Source organism: Rhinolophus sinicus, linkage group LG06, assembly GCF_036562045.2.
Source record: "Rhinolophus sinicus isolate RSC01 linkage group LG06, ASM3656204v1, whole genome shotgun sequence".
In the NCBI taxonomy this organism is placed as follows: domain Eukaryota; kingdom Metazoa; phylum Chordata; class Mammalia; order Chiroptera; family Rhinolophidae; genus Rhinolophus; species Rhinolophus sinicus.
In genome coordinates, this window is record NC_133756.1 from 47,690,263 (window position 1) to 47,706,692 (window position 16,430).

At 39.8% G+C, this 16,430-nt stretch overlaps 1 protein-coding gene across 8 annotated transcripts in view; it reads left to right on the forward strand.

The window, feature by feature from the left end:
* Nucleotides 1-8,420, forward strand: part of SAMD13 (sterile alpha motif domain containing 13) — a 59,535-nt gene extending 51,115 nt beyond the window's left edge. For all 8 annotated transcript variants that reach the window (XM_074335044.1, XM_019715224.2, XM_019715221.2 and 5 more), the window contains one exon: nt 7,269-8,420. In XM_074335044.1, the coding sequence (XP_074191145.1) occupies nt 7,269-7,412 (144 nt within the window). In that variant the 3' untranslated portion in view covers nt 7,413-8,420. The remainder of the gene's footprint in view (nt 1-7,268) is intronic.
* Nucleotides 8,421-16,430: the final 8,010 nt, after the last annotated feature.

A 16,430-nucleotide genomic window follows, 5' to 3' on the forward strand; every position in this document is an offset into this window, starting at 1 on the left:
AATATTGTATGATTCCACTGATATGAAATACCTAAAATAGGCAAATTCATAGAGACACAAAGTAGATTAGAGATTATCAAGGACTGAAAGGAAGGGATAGTTATTGCTTAATAGGGTTTCTATTTGTGGTGATGGAAGAATTTAAAATATAGTGGTGATGATTACACAACATTGTGAATGTAACTAATGCTACTGAATTATACACATAAAAATGGCGCATTTCATATTATATGTCTTTTACCACAATAAAATGTGATTTCAGCCAAAATATACATAATGAATCAATTTGGTCAGTAAAAACTTTCAACTATTTTACTTTTTAAAAAAAAGTATTAAGGGATTAATTCTGAGCACGCCAGAGATATCTCCCTCTATCCTTTCTGCCCTTCCAATGCTCCGGGGACATCGATGAGAATGAGTGCAGATACAGCTAAGATTGCCCTTGTCCTGAGGGACACTAAGGGAGTTTCTGACAGTCTCTGTTTCCTTTCCAAACAAGAGGAAAGCAACTCTGCTTAGAGTGGACAGGATGCATGGGGTTTTAATAAGGAACTGAAGGAGAGCCATGAAGGTTAAGAATGGCCACCCAGGGGAATGGAAGAGGAAGCTGCCCAAGGATAAATGCAAGAACTGCTGAGGTGTTCTACTGACCCAGCTGACACTGGTACACTGCCCAAGTGCAGTGTTTCATTTTTATGGTTTCTTGATTTTATTTTTTTTTCCCCGCTGCATCAGGTACAGGAGTCAGAAAAGCTGATGGTTAGACTGCTCCTAAATGGCATGTTTGTGGCGGGGGCACAATGGAGGGATAATAGCCTAAGAGGGTATGTAAAAGAATGGTTCCCAGGGCCAACCAGGGGGTACAGACTTGGCACAAAAGAGGAACCTGAAGGAACTTGGTACAAAAGAGGAAGCCTGCAGAAAGTGGAGATGAAGTGAACAAGTGGGTGTAATGAGAGTGAGGAGTGAGAGATAGAACAGGATACTGGACTTTCGGTGGTACGTAGGTGGGACTCTTCCGATGGTTGACATTATAGGACTAGGTTCTAGAAGTGAAGGTGAAGTTGTAGAAATGGTTGGTGTACTAGACTACCTGCTATCAAAAGTAGATGTATCACAAGCCATGTATAATGACTTAATTATAGTCGAGGTTTGTTTCTTGCTCATATAAGTCATCCAGTGTGGTCAGTGGGGGTGTCTGCTTCGCTGTAATTCAAAGACCCAGGCAGATGCAGCTTCTGTCATCTTCAACCAGAAGCTTTCTTTCAAGGTCATCTGGGCATCGTCATCCAGCTGGTGTAAGGATACAGAGCAAGGAGGAGTGCATGTAGGTGGTTTTATGGGCCAGGCCTGCAAGAAATGCACATCCATCCCTCCCCAGGTCATTGGCCAGAACCTGGTCACATGGCTACATCCAACTGCAAGGAAGTCTGGGAAATGTGTGGTTGTACATCCTGGAAAAAGAGCAACGAGCAGCCCTTGCTACCCTTGAGCTTTAAAGCCATTTTTTTTTCCAGCATTTGCTGTTGTGATGCTGCTACTTAGTTTTGTCCTTTAGTCCAGAGATAAATTTCAAAAAGACTAACTTGAAAAGGTGAACTGAAGTGAAGAAGCCTTATTTGATCATACATGAAAAGCCTTCCCTTGTAATTCTGTTCCTTAAATCCACTCTTTTTTTTTCAATCTAGGCAGAAATCTCTAACCCAATTTCCTCATTTGATGAAGTGAGTTGCACTCTTTTTCCTTCATCAGAAATGTGTACAATTTTTTTTTTGAATAGAGCCCCTTTATCACCCACTTTGTGCCAGCGGCAAACATTAAATAATACAGTGAGCCAGCCATTCAGTCACTGAAGGCATTAGCCCTCACAAATGAGCCAGAATGGATTTTGTGCCTGATTTAAGTGCAAGACCTATTTTGCTTCTGACTGTTACTTTGATAAATGAGGGAAAGACTTTTTGAGCCATACCAATATTTTCTCTCTCTTAACAAGCTGGTCAGTGTTGCTTTTTTTAAACTAGGTGAAATCTCCCCAACATGTATATTATCCACCCCAGTTTTTCCACCAATAGGAATGCAAGGCAAGCACAGCATCAGCTGAGAGTCATTGGCTGATACTGTTGAGTCACAGTTACTCCACCCACAATGAGCTGCAGAAGGCAGAGAGGGGTGGAGATGCTGTAGAGGACCCCTACACCAAAGAGGAGTTTTTCCCCCAGAAGAGACTTTGGTCCCAAGAACCATGTGATAAGATTTAAATGGTCTTAGTGTAGACTTCAGTAGTTCACCATCTTCCTTTCCAAAGTTATATGGAAATTCTTCAGAAAATAAACACTTGGTGAGGAAAGGCTCTTTAAAGAAACATGCTGAATTACTACAAAGTACTAGGAGTGCCCCAAAATGCTTCCTCCTCTAATATTAAGAAGGCTTATCACCAGTTAGCTCTTCAGGTACACCCAGACAAGAACCCAGAAAACAAAGAGGCAGCTGAGGAGAAATTCAAACAAGTAGCTGAGGCCTATGAGGTCTTGTCTGATGCCGAGAAAAGCAACTATGACAAGTCCAGAAGGAACCATAGCAAAAGGGAAAAGAGAGGAGACAGCAGAGATAAAAATTACTTAAAGGAGGAACTATGATTTGAGAGGCTACACTGTGGCTCTCAAAATGTCTTCAAAGATGAAGACCTCTTCTCAGGAGATTATTTTTCCCCTGGCCGTGCGGGTAGGGCCAGGAGATTCCACTCCTTCTTTGATGTGACCCCCATATTGGACACAGGATTTTCCACTTTTGTATCCCTGGGCTCCAGACAAAGTCCCCCTTTTTCTGGGACATGTGTACCCTTTGTGAGCAGTGGAATGGGAAACTTCAGACTGGTCACCACTTGTAGCCAGATAGTGAATGGCAAGAGAATTGTTACCAAGAAAGTTGTAGAAAATGTGAGAGGGAAGACTGAAGAGGAAGAAGAAAACCTGTTTCATCAGATTCCTCCATGTCACTGGTAAGGAGTTGCTGCTGTATTTCTTTCACAGGGAGACTTTCCTATGAGACTGTGATCCTGAGGCTTATCAAAGACAGAACTGGAATCCAAGAGTGTGTTGAACTAGAATGGACAGAGGTCAGCTTAGTCCGAACCTCTCATTTTACAGAGGAAGAGAATAATGGGCCAGATATTACACAAGGAACTAGGAAGCAGCAGAGTTTGGCCTCCAGGCCCAAGTCTTCTGATTCTAAATTGACCCTTCTTTTCCCCTGCACTATATTTGGTATAGTAGAGACCACCACCACAAATACAGCTTTCTGAGTCAGTGCCCTACCATCATAAGCCCCATCGACTACTCTTCGACTTCTTTCTTGCCTTACCTCGCTATTGTGCTGTTGTCTCTTTCTTAATCGTCACTCTTTTTCTCTTTCTAGCTTCTTTCTCTTAGCTTCTTCTCTTCCTACTTCCTCTTCTTTCCATATATTTCCAAAGGACCATACGTATCACAGGCTCAATTGAAAAAGTTACCTAGATGTAAATTAATGTTGACAGAGAGAAAGAATAGAAAGTAAATGGGTTAAGATTTTTTTTATATATATTTTTTAAATAGCTAACATTTATTGAGTACTGAGTAGATGTGGGGAATTCTACTTCACATGTGTTATCTCAATAACACTTTCAGTAGTGAAATACGGTAGCTATCCCTGCCCCCATCATATAGATAAGGAAATGGGGCTTGAAAGATTAAGTGACTTGCCCCAAGCCCCACTTAATAAGCAATAGAATAGTCTCTTACTCTAAAACATATTTATCTACTGAACTATAACATCTATGGATCCTATTCATTTATTTGTAGATCTAGGTTCTTACGCTCATTGGAAATTTATACCTGACATCCCTAAACCTTACTTCCATGCATGAGTACTTGCTGGAACTTATTAAGTATGCAAACATTTTGAATATTATTGCCCAACAGGTACTTGGTTACTCTTACATGAAGTCAGAAGCAGTGTAAAAAGTTTCCTTGAAACTAACAAATGATTATCCCTCAACACAGATACGTAAATAGGATCCCAAGATGTGAATTATCTTTGGTTTAGCTTTAATCATGATATATATGCAAAATCATGGGATTTGTTTGTTTGTTTGTTTGTTTGTTTAACTGGATCTGGTCATACTCCAACCCTTTCATTTATACTAAACGGATGGGTCCAGAGGAGTGGTTCCTTGTGGAAAGTTCCTGACGGAGCCTGCAGTAGAACTTCTGTATTCCAATTTCCACTCTCAGGCTCATTCTACTACACCCTGCTGACTGGCAAAATTTGGATTTCATTTGCTTTGCAAACTTTTATAGAACGTATGTAATAAACGATTAGCTTTCTTAATTCAAGGAACTTCCCTATGTTTGTAATTTTTATGAGACAAATGTTTTATGTAGTTTTTAAATTTTAAAAATTTGAATGAATTTTTTTTAACTTGAACGGGAATATTCCTGCATCTCGCCAGCAAAAGGTAGCATTCAGGCAGAGCACTCTTCCAGAAAGGAAGCAAAAGGTGTATTTGAAATTGGAACATATGTCTTTTCTTTCAAAGCCTGTACATTTCCACTTGGAAGCCATTGAGAACCTCCTGTATGTCAGGCACTGTGCTAGGTGCCTGGCATAAATGCATCATTTCTAACTTCCAAAATCCGTCAGAGGGTTGTTTTCATTCCACACGTGAGGAAACTGAGGCTGAGGGAAGTCGAGTCCCTCACCCAGAGTCACACCTTAAGTTGTGAAGACAAAGCTCAGACTGGTCGGCTTGGCCTGGAAGCTCACATTTCCATTATGCCACGTTCTACTCCCATTCATCTGAGCTGCTATCGCAATGGTTTAAGAGGAAAATTTTTGTTGTATGAATTCTATTCATTTCAAAAACTTTAAAGTGAGGATTTCCAAATCGAGCTTTCTTTTATCAACCCTCATCTGAGGTGAACTGCGGTGGCTACTGAACAAAGGGAAAAGCAGAGTGAAGCATGAAACATGATTTTCCATTTTTTCTTAAATAAAACCCAAATTTCAGCATTTTTCACAGACCTACTTGGCTTTTGACAGAAATGCTGAGTTGTAGGACTTTCTGCCAGCAAAGATTTTTTTTAATTAACTTTCATTTAATCAAGGAAGTTTTCTTGTTGTATAAAAATGAAAGCAGTGTCATCTCTTCCTGATGCCTGTCTAAAATCTGTAGTAAATTGAGTAAAACACCAGCAAAGGAAAGATGGCAAGCAGCAGGGGCTATGCTGCTTTCTAAAATCATTGCAAGTGAGTCAACATTCGTCTCAGTGTGTAAGATAGAGTGTAAGATTTGAAGTCATGTATGATTCAGATTTCTGTGACCTCATAATGCCTTCAGAACTGTGACTGTGATTTCCAGATGTCAAAATCTCCTCGACCAACTCTCATACTTGCAGGTTTTACTGATGGTCCATCTTTGGGATTACTAGCTGCCTAAATAGAAAAAAAAAATACTTTAGGATTGGAAAGTTAATTCCTATGTCCTTAATTTTCCATTCTTGCCCTATCAACCAACGGCTTTTTTATGTGCTATGGTTTTGAACAGTTGTCTCTTACAAATTAATCAGAGACATGTATTTGCTTATAGATGACAAAATGAAGATTTCCAACACTCAGATACACAATAGGCCAGTTAGAAGTATTTTTTGTCCTGCTGTGGTTTGTGATAGGTGGTTAACAAGTGAAATGAGGACCATGGTCCTGTCAAGGAATAATGACAAGTGATGGTAAAACTCACAGCTCAGGGACCATTTGCAAGAGGGGTGTCTCATAAAATCCTGTCAGAAATACAATACCCCCTATTATCAACAAAGGAAGGAGAAGGGGAGGGGACTTGCCTAAGGTCACAAAGTGGTTGTTTCTTCAGCCCCCTAGCCTGGTGCTATTTCTCCTACATACTCAGACATTCACAGCACATTTTCTTCACAGCCTGGGGAAGCTCATGAGAGAGGTTGGAGGAATGGCCCCTTTGGGGATGGTGTGGGAGGGAGTCATAGTTTTATGTAGTTGTAGTTTCATACTGTGTCACCTTGTCTATCCATCAGTGGGGGAGGTGGGTACAGATGTGTGTGGATAAAACGAATAGATTATGTCGAGGCTTACTGAGCATGCACCACTGGTCCATCTCTTGAGCCCAGGTCCCCTAAGAACCAGCTCAGCTTCTCTCCACAATAAACAATAACAAAAACTAATGTGCTATTCAGCATTCTTCTCAGTGCTTTTTTTCCCAAAAGTTTCAAACCACTTTCTATACTTGGGGTCCTCATATCTTTTATGGGAAGCACATTTTTATTTCACCCCAAAGCTTTGTAGTCTTCAGGGGAGCTGGAGTGAAGGGTACCTGGTTGGTACCTGAAGGGTGTGGAGAATGGAGTCTGAGGAGAACAGGGGAAGGAATTTGCTGAGGTGGGTAGAGCCCTGCCCCTCACTACCTTCCTTATTTGAATCGCAAGGATCCATTGAGAGGAAGTACAGTAGGGCCCTCAAAATAGGAGGTTGATTTTCAGGTTGAGGCAGGACGGTTCTCCATGTAAAGGGCAGACTAGAAGTTCACAGTGAATGAGTTGTGTTTCCAATGCCCATTGTTGTGATTGACATGATTCCAGAAAACCTAAGACTCTAGTCCCCATTGGTCCATCTAGACAACACATCAACACATATTTACTTCTAAGTGTCAAGAAAAACAGAAGGGAGTTACGAAAAGAGCATGTGCTTTGGCTGCAGGCAAATGAGAATTGAAATCTTCTGCTATCCTTTCCTAACTTCTTGGTCTTGGACAGCGTAACTTCTCGCCTTGATTCTTGGTTTGCCTGTAAAAGTATGATAATCCCTGCCTGTTCTAATTCATAGAGTTGTTTTAGGAATGAACTACACAAAATTCAGCATAAACTTTAATGTATTTTATAAATGGAAAGTGTCATTCCTTTCGGAAGCAATAGTTTTTATCCTTAAGGGCACATGCTCCAAGCTTGCCGTCAGTTTTTAAGACATGACATTTGTGATATGATCTTGAAAACAAGAACAGCTATGAATTCTATTTAATCCAAAAATAAAAGTAGAATATGGAAGATAAAAATAGAAGATGCCATTTTTTCCATTTTGGCATAAGCAAAAAGTAATGATTATAACTTGGAGAAAATTGATATGACTTTTTCCTTTGAACCTCCTTTTTTCCTCATTATTCTTGAGCTTTTGGGCTTACGTGTTGGATTTACCCTCTGTTTCTGTTATAGGAAATTGATGGAAAGTCCCTGCTATTGATGACAAGAAATGATGTGTTGACCGGACTTCAGTTAAAATTGGGGCCTGCTCTGAAAATCTATGAGTATCACGTAAAACCTCTGCAGTCAAAGCATTTAAAGAACAACTCTTCATAGTACAGTCAAATTGGGGCTTAGACCTCAAAAAGTACATTATGACATAATTTAGTTTCATGTGATGAAACTTTGTTGACAGAATACATACATGTGTATTTGCAAAGAATTTCAGTCAAATGAAACGTTATCCTATTGGATAGACTAGGCAATCCATCAGCTGACCTGAATTTAGCCAGGAGGATCAAGGACAACATGTGGACAGGATGGTTTTCATGGTGGAGTTCATCAAAGAGAGTGAAAAAATCAATCTTTGACATGATTAGACACCCCTCTTCAGAAAGTTTTTGAACTCAATAAGGATTTTCTTCATTTCTTCATAGATTGCTTTCCCAAAATCCTTCAAAAAGAATTTAATGGAATGATCATCTTTCAGTTACAGATTTGGGGAGGGGGAGAAAAGAGAAAGGGATGGCCATCACCCTTGAATTCCTCTGCTTCTTATTGCTGATGTTATTTGGATGGAATTGCCGACACCCTTGTATAGAGGGTCCTCCACTTGACCTTATTAAGGTTTCACTGGGATATGCTGCGATGTTTGAAGTGAATATGCATCATGGCCCCTTCAGGAGCAGAACTGTAGCCTGAAAAGAGAAACTCTGTTGTGTATTCGGGGTAACCATCCATATTCAGCTAGATTTCACAGGGGGCAATGATATTTTCTGCATAGAATTGCTTTTAAATTGGGTTTTTATTTTGAAGAAAGCATTTTATCATTTTATGGTTTGTATTTATAATAATTTGTTTCTGAAGAAATTTGCCAGGAGTCACAGATCAAAAAGCCTCGTTCCTAGTACAGAATATTTTTATATCTATTCCTCCAGGATGGTGTAATATTTTTTTAATTGCTCTGACGCTTTGTTTGAATCTTGGTTTGAGTACTTGTTTTTAAGAACTTGAAGAAGTGATCTTGTTACATCTCTGTTCAAAGAGACATTTGTTCAATCTCTGTGTGTCAATACCTTGTTGGATTGGTGCTTTGTGGTTGCAATAAAGCATTGCTTCAATTTCTTCACAGTATGAGTTTGATCTTTTCTGTTTGGTTGCTTCTGGAGCTGGGATTATGGATTAAGGTTGCCCCTTAAAATCATGGAGAGGAAGTTAAACCATTTTTTTTTTAAAAAAAAAAAAGAAAACTTTAGACCAAAAAAAACATACAGATATATATGTGGGTTTATCTTCCTTACAAACTGAATTATCCATGTATGCTTTGTTCTTTCTCCTACCCCCACCCAACAACCAATTTTTAGCCAAATTTTTTTTTCTATAAACTAGTGGGGGTCATAATTTGGGGGGAAATTCTGATGAAAGCCATGGACCTTCCCTCCAGACAAAAGCTCATATTCTCACGTACAAAACTTTGCTGAGATGATGAACTTTCTGAAGTTCCCTCTTTCTTTAACTTAAGTCAGTCACCCATGGGGATTATTTCTCTAAAGACTAGAAAGTCTGAAAAACATAGGAAATGATATAGTAAATGGGGTTCAAAAATGTGTTCCAAATTAATTCAATTATGGAGTTTATGGGGTATCTGAGATTTAAGTAATGCTTTATTTTGCACTTTAAATGGGAGAGGGGGTTACAAAAGAGACATTTTCTACCCCCAAATTCTCACAGTCTACCTGAGACAGCAAACAGAAAACATAAGAATAAAAGGCAGAATATAATTAAGTACTGTGAGCAGAGAGAGTGATAAAAGGTGAGAAGTGTACCTGCTGGTAATTTAGGTGGGAAAGAAGGGACAAGAGTTCGCATAGAAGAAAGATGGAATGAAGAACTTGATTAACCTTTCTGAAGGCGTTTCACGCCAGAGAAATACTGATGACATCCGAGCCCTATACCACAAAGGGACGACCCGAACAGTGTCCAAGTTCTGCTTCTGTGCATCCACCTGATACCTTCCATACTAGTTGGGAATAGGGTTTGGCTATGAGTGCTAGAAAGTGCCTCCCCTGCTCTTACCTCCACCACAAGTGGTATTGTAAACAAGACAGAAGCTTGCTTCTCCTCATCTAAATGTCCAGATAAGGGAAGCAGGGATCCCCTGTATGACCTTCCATGGAAGGTTAGGAACACAGACCCCAGCTATCTTTTTGCTCCATCATACATGATATTCCAAGAATTTTATTGCCCAAGATGGCGGCTTCAGCTCTTGCCACCACCACTTTAATTCCAACCAATGGGGAGAAGAAAAGAAGAAAAGGGAAATTTCCTTCTTTTAGACACTTCCAAGAAATGGTTCGTAATACTTCCTATTATATCTTGCTGTCCAGAATTCAGTCACATTGCAAGGAAAAGTTTGAAATATTTCTTCTTATTCTTGGAGGCCATGGGGTCAATTAAAATTCAAAAGTCCCATTATTCTGTAGATAAAGGAGAAATAATATTAGGGGGTGATTTTTTGTCACCAGTCAGCTGACCATTGAACACTTAGAGCACAAGACACTGAAAATGTGTCTATAGTTATATTTTTTCTCTAGATTTGAACTTGGGCTCACACTCCTTTTAGTCTCTAGATGGTTTCTGTTTTTCGTTTTTTATCACAGTCACTTCCCACAACTATTAGAAGCTTTGTTCACTAATTCCAACCTAACCCAACTAAGCTTCAAATCTGGACTGCTCTATAAATGCTTGTCAGGAAAAAAAAAAAAAAAAAAAAAGAGGAAAAGAAAATGTCTCAATTGAAAAGCAAACCAAAAAGAATCCAATCATTCTCTAGCCTCTGTTGACAGCTTTCAGGTAAAATTAGCAAATTAAAGATAGTCTGCCTTTCTTGCACCCAGAATAAAGGTCTGTGACAGGCAGAATTTAGTGCCTTGACAGTAACTGAAGGTGCTTTCATTCCTTCCACCTCACATCCTCAATCCAGGGGAAAAGCAGTGCAATCAAAGTAAGCCATAGAGAATGGCTGGAAGTACTTGAAATTCAGCAGGTAGGCAGCCTTTGTCTCCAGACAGCAGTAAAACCGTAGATGTCTGATTCCTTTTCAGATCACACTGGATTTCTATTAGTGTGATCTGGGTCTGCAACTAGTAGCAAATATACATGCCATCTGGGGAGGCACCTCATGAGTACAAGTGGTAATGAGTATGCCTCAATGCCAATAGGTCTCATGTGAGAATTGTTTAATGTTGAATCTGATTATTTTCAACTGGAGGGGCAGACAGGATATCAGAACCATCAGGGATTTTTTAAAAGTATTTGCCACTCTACCTCCCCTCCCCACCTGCATTTGAACCTCGGATTTAGACCCTACAAAAGATATTTAAGGCATTGATTTAAAGGCAAGTTCACAAACAGGTTGCTTTTCAGTGGAACCTAAGCTGACATGTTTTCCTTCGGCCTGTGCAATATGTGTGTCTTTTTACAACAACATTTGCATTCTTCGAGGTGAGACTGAAAGCTCCAATTTATGATAATCTTTTAATTCCCTAATATTTTGCAACCAGCAACTGCACACTTTGACATCACTTGTCTGGACCCTGAAGGTATATGAAATTTAGGTCCCTGATCTAAAGCAAAGAACACACAGAGAGCCTCCTTGGAATAAATCCATTCAGGAACTAGAGATTAAAAACAGAGATTGAACTAGAATTAGAAATCTAATTCAGGAATTAGATTTTGGTGAAAAGAAAACAAGCTGGCATATTGCATTGCGGTGTGCAGCAGATTTGAGCATCATTTTTGATTCTTAGTGGACGTGATGAATATGATGAAAAGCAGACCAATTGTTGGTAATGTCCTCATTCTGCACTCAACAAATATCCCATCTGAGCACGATTTTATCCCTCTGAGCTTAGCATACACTGTCAGGGCCCCCCACTGTCCTTCCCTTGCATTAGTGAAATATATCTTTGGAGGAATTTAATTTAGAAAAGTCAAATGACCCACCGTTTGCCCAGCCACTCCCAGATTTGGAAGCCGAGCGCAAAAAGTACTTACTGGGGGTGATCCATCTGCCTCTGACGGTCATTGCAAATGGGATCTGCAGGGGTCAGGTCTGGGCGCAGAGCCATTAACTGTTTTCTGCAATGATTTGGAGGGTGAAGTTAAATGTTCAAAGAGCTGACTGCTGTAGGACAGATATGCTCCTTAGGAGAAAACTTATTAATTCTGCTTCCAAACCAGGAACAGAAGCCACAGGACAGAGGGAAAGAACCACGGGTGCATTAATGAGCAGCTCGTTAGCTTCATGCTGTAGCTCCATAGTCAATTAAGTAGTTTGGATACCACTTCTGGCCAGTAGTGGCAGTTCCATATAGATAAAAAGAGATTAAAAATATCACATCCAAGTTCATTTGGTGACTGTGGCTGTCTTATGTGTTTGTGAATTTCAAGAAAAGCATTGGGCCTAGCCTAGCACTGGGGAAGAATAATGGAGGAACCTGTGAGTAAAGCAAGAGAAGGCTTTGGCTACCCACCAGGAGGTAGCTATATATATCTATTTACCTCAGGGAGGCAGGGTGTTCCTGTCTACAGTTATCTTTAAGGAGAAAATAGGAAAACTGGGGATGTTAGGCAATTTCCAAATAGAAAATGTGCCCCTCTTCTATAGAATAGGCAGACCTACCAGCTTTATCATAGCAGAGGTGGGGAAAAGGTCAGTGAGCAAAGGTGTAAATAATGCTGAACATACTCAGTACCTGTGGAGCAGGCCATAGCCCGAGCAGCCAGATCTACAAACAACGAAGGGAATATGTGCCACAAGATAGCACATGCTATCAACTAGGCATCACCCATGGGGCATCTCAGGTTACAGAGCGTAAAGGCCCTAAGCTTCCAGAAAACTCAGGTGAAGCAACCAAGGAAAAAGGTGTCACAAGGATCTCCAGCTCTGTCATCTGTGGGACATATCTATGGCAAAGTTTTCAAGTTAAATGTCTTCTTTCTGAATTAAAGGTAGCAGAATCAATCCTTATATTGTGTTTCATTCCCTTTTTCAATAGGTTACACGTTATTTTTATGTGCTGGGAAATACAGTTTGAAAATAAGACTATAAAACTCATCAGATTATAAATGTATTTTGAGGGGAACTCAGTAAAACTCTTCAAGTAACCAGCATTTCCTGCCTTTAAGAAGTAGCGTTTGGACGGTATTCTTGCCACTATGCCAGAACCCAATGACACCAGTTGAGATACACTTGAGTTGCAGTGGGTGGGAGCCCTGGGGCTGCTCCAGATAGAGCTGGGCTTGAATCCGGCCCCACCATTTACCTGACATGGAAACTTGGGTAAGTTGTATGGCTCCCCTTAGCCTGGGGTACCTCATCTATTCTCTAGTGCAAATACAAAGACATTGCAAAGCAACACTAACCAATAAAAATGTGTCCTGTCCAGTAAAAATATAACGTGAGCCACATATGTAATTTACAATTTTCTAGTAGTCACGTTTTGAAAAGCAAAAAGAAATGGGGGAATTAAAAAATATATTTAACTCAATATATCCAAAATATTACCATTTAATATAAAAATTATTATGATAGACTTTACGATAGACTTTATGATAGTCTTTTTTTCATACATCTTCAAAATCCACTGTGGATTTTATACTTACAGCACATCTCAATTAGGACAGAACAACACAAGTGTATGGGTTAGGATTAGTTTCAGTTACAAATCCAAATAACAGTACTTAGATAAGACAGAATTTCTCTACCACGTACATGAAGTCTGAAGGTAAGCAGATCAGAGTCAGTATCCACTCCATGACCACCTGGGCCTAGATTTCTCCTAGCATGTTTCTCCACCATCCTCAACACACAGCTTCCTATGTGGTCCAAGATGACTGCTTAAGCTTCAGTTATCGCAACTGTATTCCAGCCAAGAGGAAGAAAAAAGAAAGAAGGCACCTGCTATGAGAACTTGCATACAGCACTTCCACTTACATCCCTTTAACAAGAACTTAGTCATTTGGCCATATCTAGTTGCAAGGGATGTTGGGAACTGCAGTCTTTATTTCAGGCAGCCAAGTGCCCAGTGAAATAAGGACAGAGGGATGGATACTGTGGGGAAGCTAGCAGTCCTTCCATAACACTAGTCTTATAAGGACGGAGGATCAAATGACACTAGAGTGTACAGTCATTAGTGTTATAGGAAAAGTGCATTAAAATATGGTTTATTACTATGTTCTCACTTCATTTCAAGCCCAGCCGAGTCACAGAACTAACAAACACATGCTGAACCCAAATACTGCTCATTTGATGCATCCGAATCTTACTAAAAGATAAAACAATTACTTTCTCAGGTCCTTGGATATCGGGTAGTTCTGGATGCTTTATCTTCATAAGGGCATATAAAAGAAAAGAAAAAACCTATATTACTTAAGCACCGTAAAAAATTGTTATGCTGAGTAAAGGGAAATATTCTGAGCAAAATGCATATATTTCTATTGGTCCCCAAAGGCCTAGAGAAGTTAGTTTGAGGCATTTGTGAATTCTAAATACATCCTGTCCCTAATTAAAAATGAACATTCTAATGACATTCAAATGGTTTTGTGAGACTAATGAAAGGGAGACCTCTGATATTTTTAGGTCAATAACAAACAGTAAAAAATTAAGAAAATAATAAAATTGTAAAATCTGAGTAGGTCTGCATTCATTAATTTGAGCCAATTAGGTTGACATCAGTCTGTTTAATTGCCTATATGGGCAGATTTCATAATGAATTTTTAATGTTAAGGTGACTTCACCCAGCCACCAGAATATAGGTTATTCATCAACCTTCTGTATGGGGTGCATGCAGGATGCAGAGTAAGTTAACATCAGCCTGATCCACAGATAATTAAAAAGGACAACTTTGGAGCCACAAATTCACAGTGGAGGAGAAAGGGAACACCGGACGGAGGATCAGGAGACTGGGTTTCTGGTCCCAGATCTGCTGCTGACCTCTCTGCAAGACCTCGTACACATCTTTTAACCTCTGTTGGTTCAATTGTCTCCCATATAAAATAAACAAGTCCAACCAGAAGTTTATTTCAGCATTTAATTTCTGTGATTCTTCTGAGAATCCAATTGAGTTACACGCGTCGCTGTTCCCCTCCACCATTCACTTAAAACTTACAGCATTGTCATGTTCTACAATGTCATTTCCCCTTCGTAAATGTTCTATGCATTCAGTCTGATTGATTCTCTCTTGGCTATTCAGTGGGCTGGGAATAGCGGTTTTTCTTCAGAATCGTTGAGTTGGCTGATTGTACAAGCCTATAGCTTTCAGATTAAATCACTCTCACTGAATCCCCAAGTGGAAGTATCCCCACTCCAGGAATAATTGTGGCAGGATTTGGGGCATAGGGACTGTCTCTAGCTGTTTGGTTCCTGGCCATGGGTTGACTTAGGGCTAGGGAAATATGGTTTCGTGTATGATTTACATAAAGGAAGTGGTTAGATTGCATATGAGAGGCATGCTTCCAGGTAAGTTTTTTAACTTTAGGAATTAGCTAACCCTGGGAGAGGCAATCTCTCCCTGGGTCTGTAAGTCCCCTCAAGATTCAAAACATCATAAGATTAAAAAAAATAATAAAAAACAAACAACCAAACAAAACTTGATTAATATATACAAATCTATTCACAAGCCTCTTCCTTCTCCCCAATTTGCCAATCTTGAACTTTCCAGGAGCCTGACCAACCAACCAAGCCATCTGCCATGAGTTTTTATATATTCATATCTAGCGCCACTTTTCTTTCTACACAGAGTAGATGACCCTTTGCTGCATTTTCTAAAGCTTTACTCATTGCAAGGATTTCCTTTCACCACTGTCATAAAAGCTACCTTCCTTTTATGGCCCACGTCTTGTGCCCCATAGCTTTACTTGTATCTGATCCCAAATCTCTCATTTCTATCTTACAATGGATTCCTGTTGGACTCGCCAGCTCCTAATGCTTGGTGGGTGTGATGGAAACCAGTTCATGATGAGCAGCTCTGGCCATAAAGTTCCTTGATGTCCATAGACAGACAATTGTCTTTACCAAGACCCAGTAACACACCAGAAGCTATTTTTCAAATGATGACTAATTCCCTGCTACAGATAGCATGTAATTTTCCTATTGGGGCTTGCTATAAGCCCCACACAGCATCTTCCTCAATCAGAGGCATTTCTAATAGTGTAAGGTTTGCTAATTCATATGGCCAGGCAGCAAGAATTTTTGCACCCAGCCTGGATCTGCTGCAGAGGCTTTTACTACTCAAAGTTGGAAGGTTTCCTTGTCACCCAGTAAAGGGTTGGACCAGTATTCCCATTGGAATATCCCATTGGAATATGATGCCTCCAAAACCTGAAGAGACTACCAGGCATTGTGCTCTCTTCTTGGTGGTAGAAAGTTTGAGATGCAGTAATATGTTCTCGATATTGGAAGAAATGTCCTGGAATGCTCTAGACCAGGGGTCATCAAAGTTTTTCTATATAGGGCCAGAGAGTAAATATTTTAAGATTTGTGGCACAAATAGTCTGTTACAACTGACTTATATTTCTTATTAATTCTTTATTTTCTGTTATTCTACCATCGTGTCACAAAACAAATCATAGATAATATACAAGCCAATTGGCCTGGCTGTGTTCCAATGAAATTTTATTTACAAAAACAGGTGTTGGGACAGATTTTTTTCAACCGCTGCCCTAAACCATTACACTCCTGAAAACCTCACTAATATGGTGGGCTTCTGATGAGTTTCTCTACCATTCTCTGGATTACAAGCATAGCTTCTTGCTCTTCCAGTCCAATTAACATGATACCATGGATATGATAGACCAATGTGATATTCTATGAAATGTCCAGATAGTCCTGGTCCCATATACAAAGGCAGAAGACTTAATGTAGTCATAGGGTAAGACCATAAATGTATACAGTGTTCATCCCATGTGAATAGAAACTGCTTCTGTCCCTCCTTCTTGATTTGAAAGATGGATGGGTTTTATCTAGTACCCTCAGGATCCAGTCTCATATATAATCCATTAGCTCCTGTGTATATTGATTGAGTCTTTGCCACTCTTTTGGCCTATAGACCCTTTGCTCCCTGAGCAGGCACA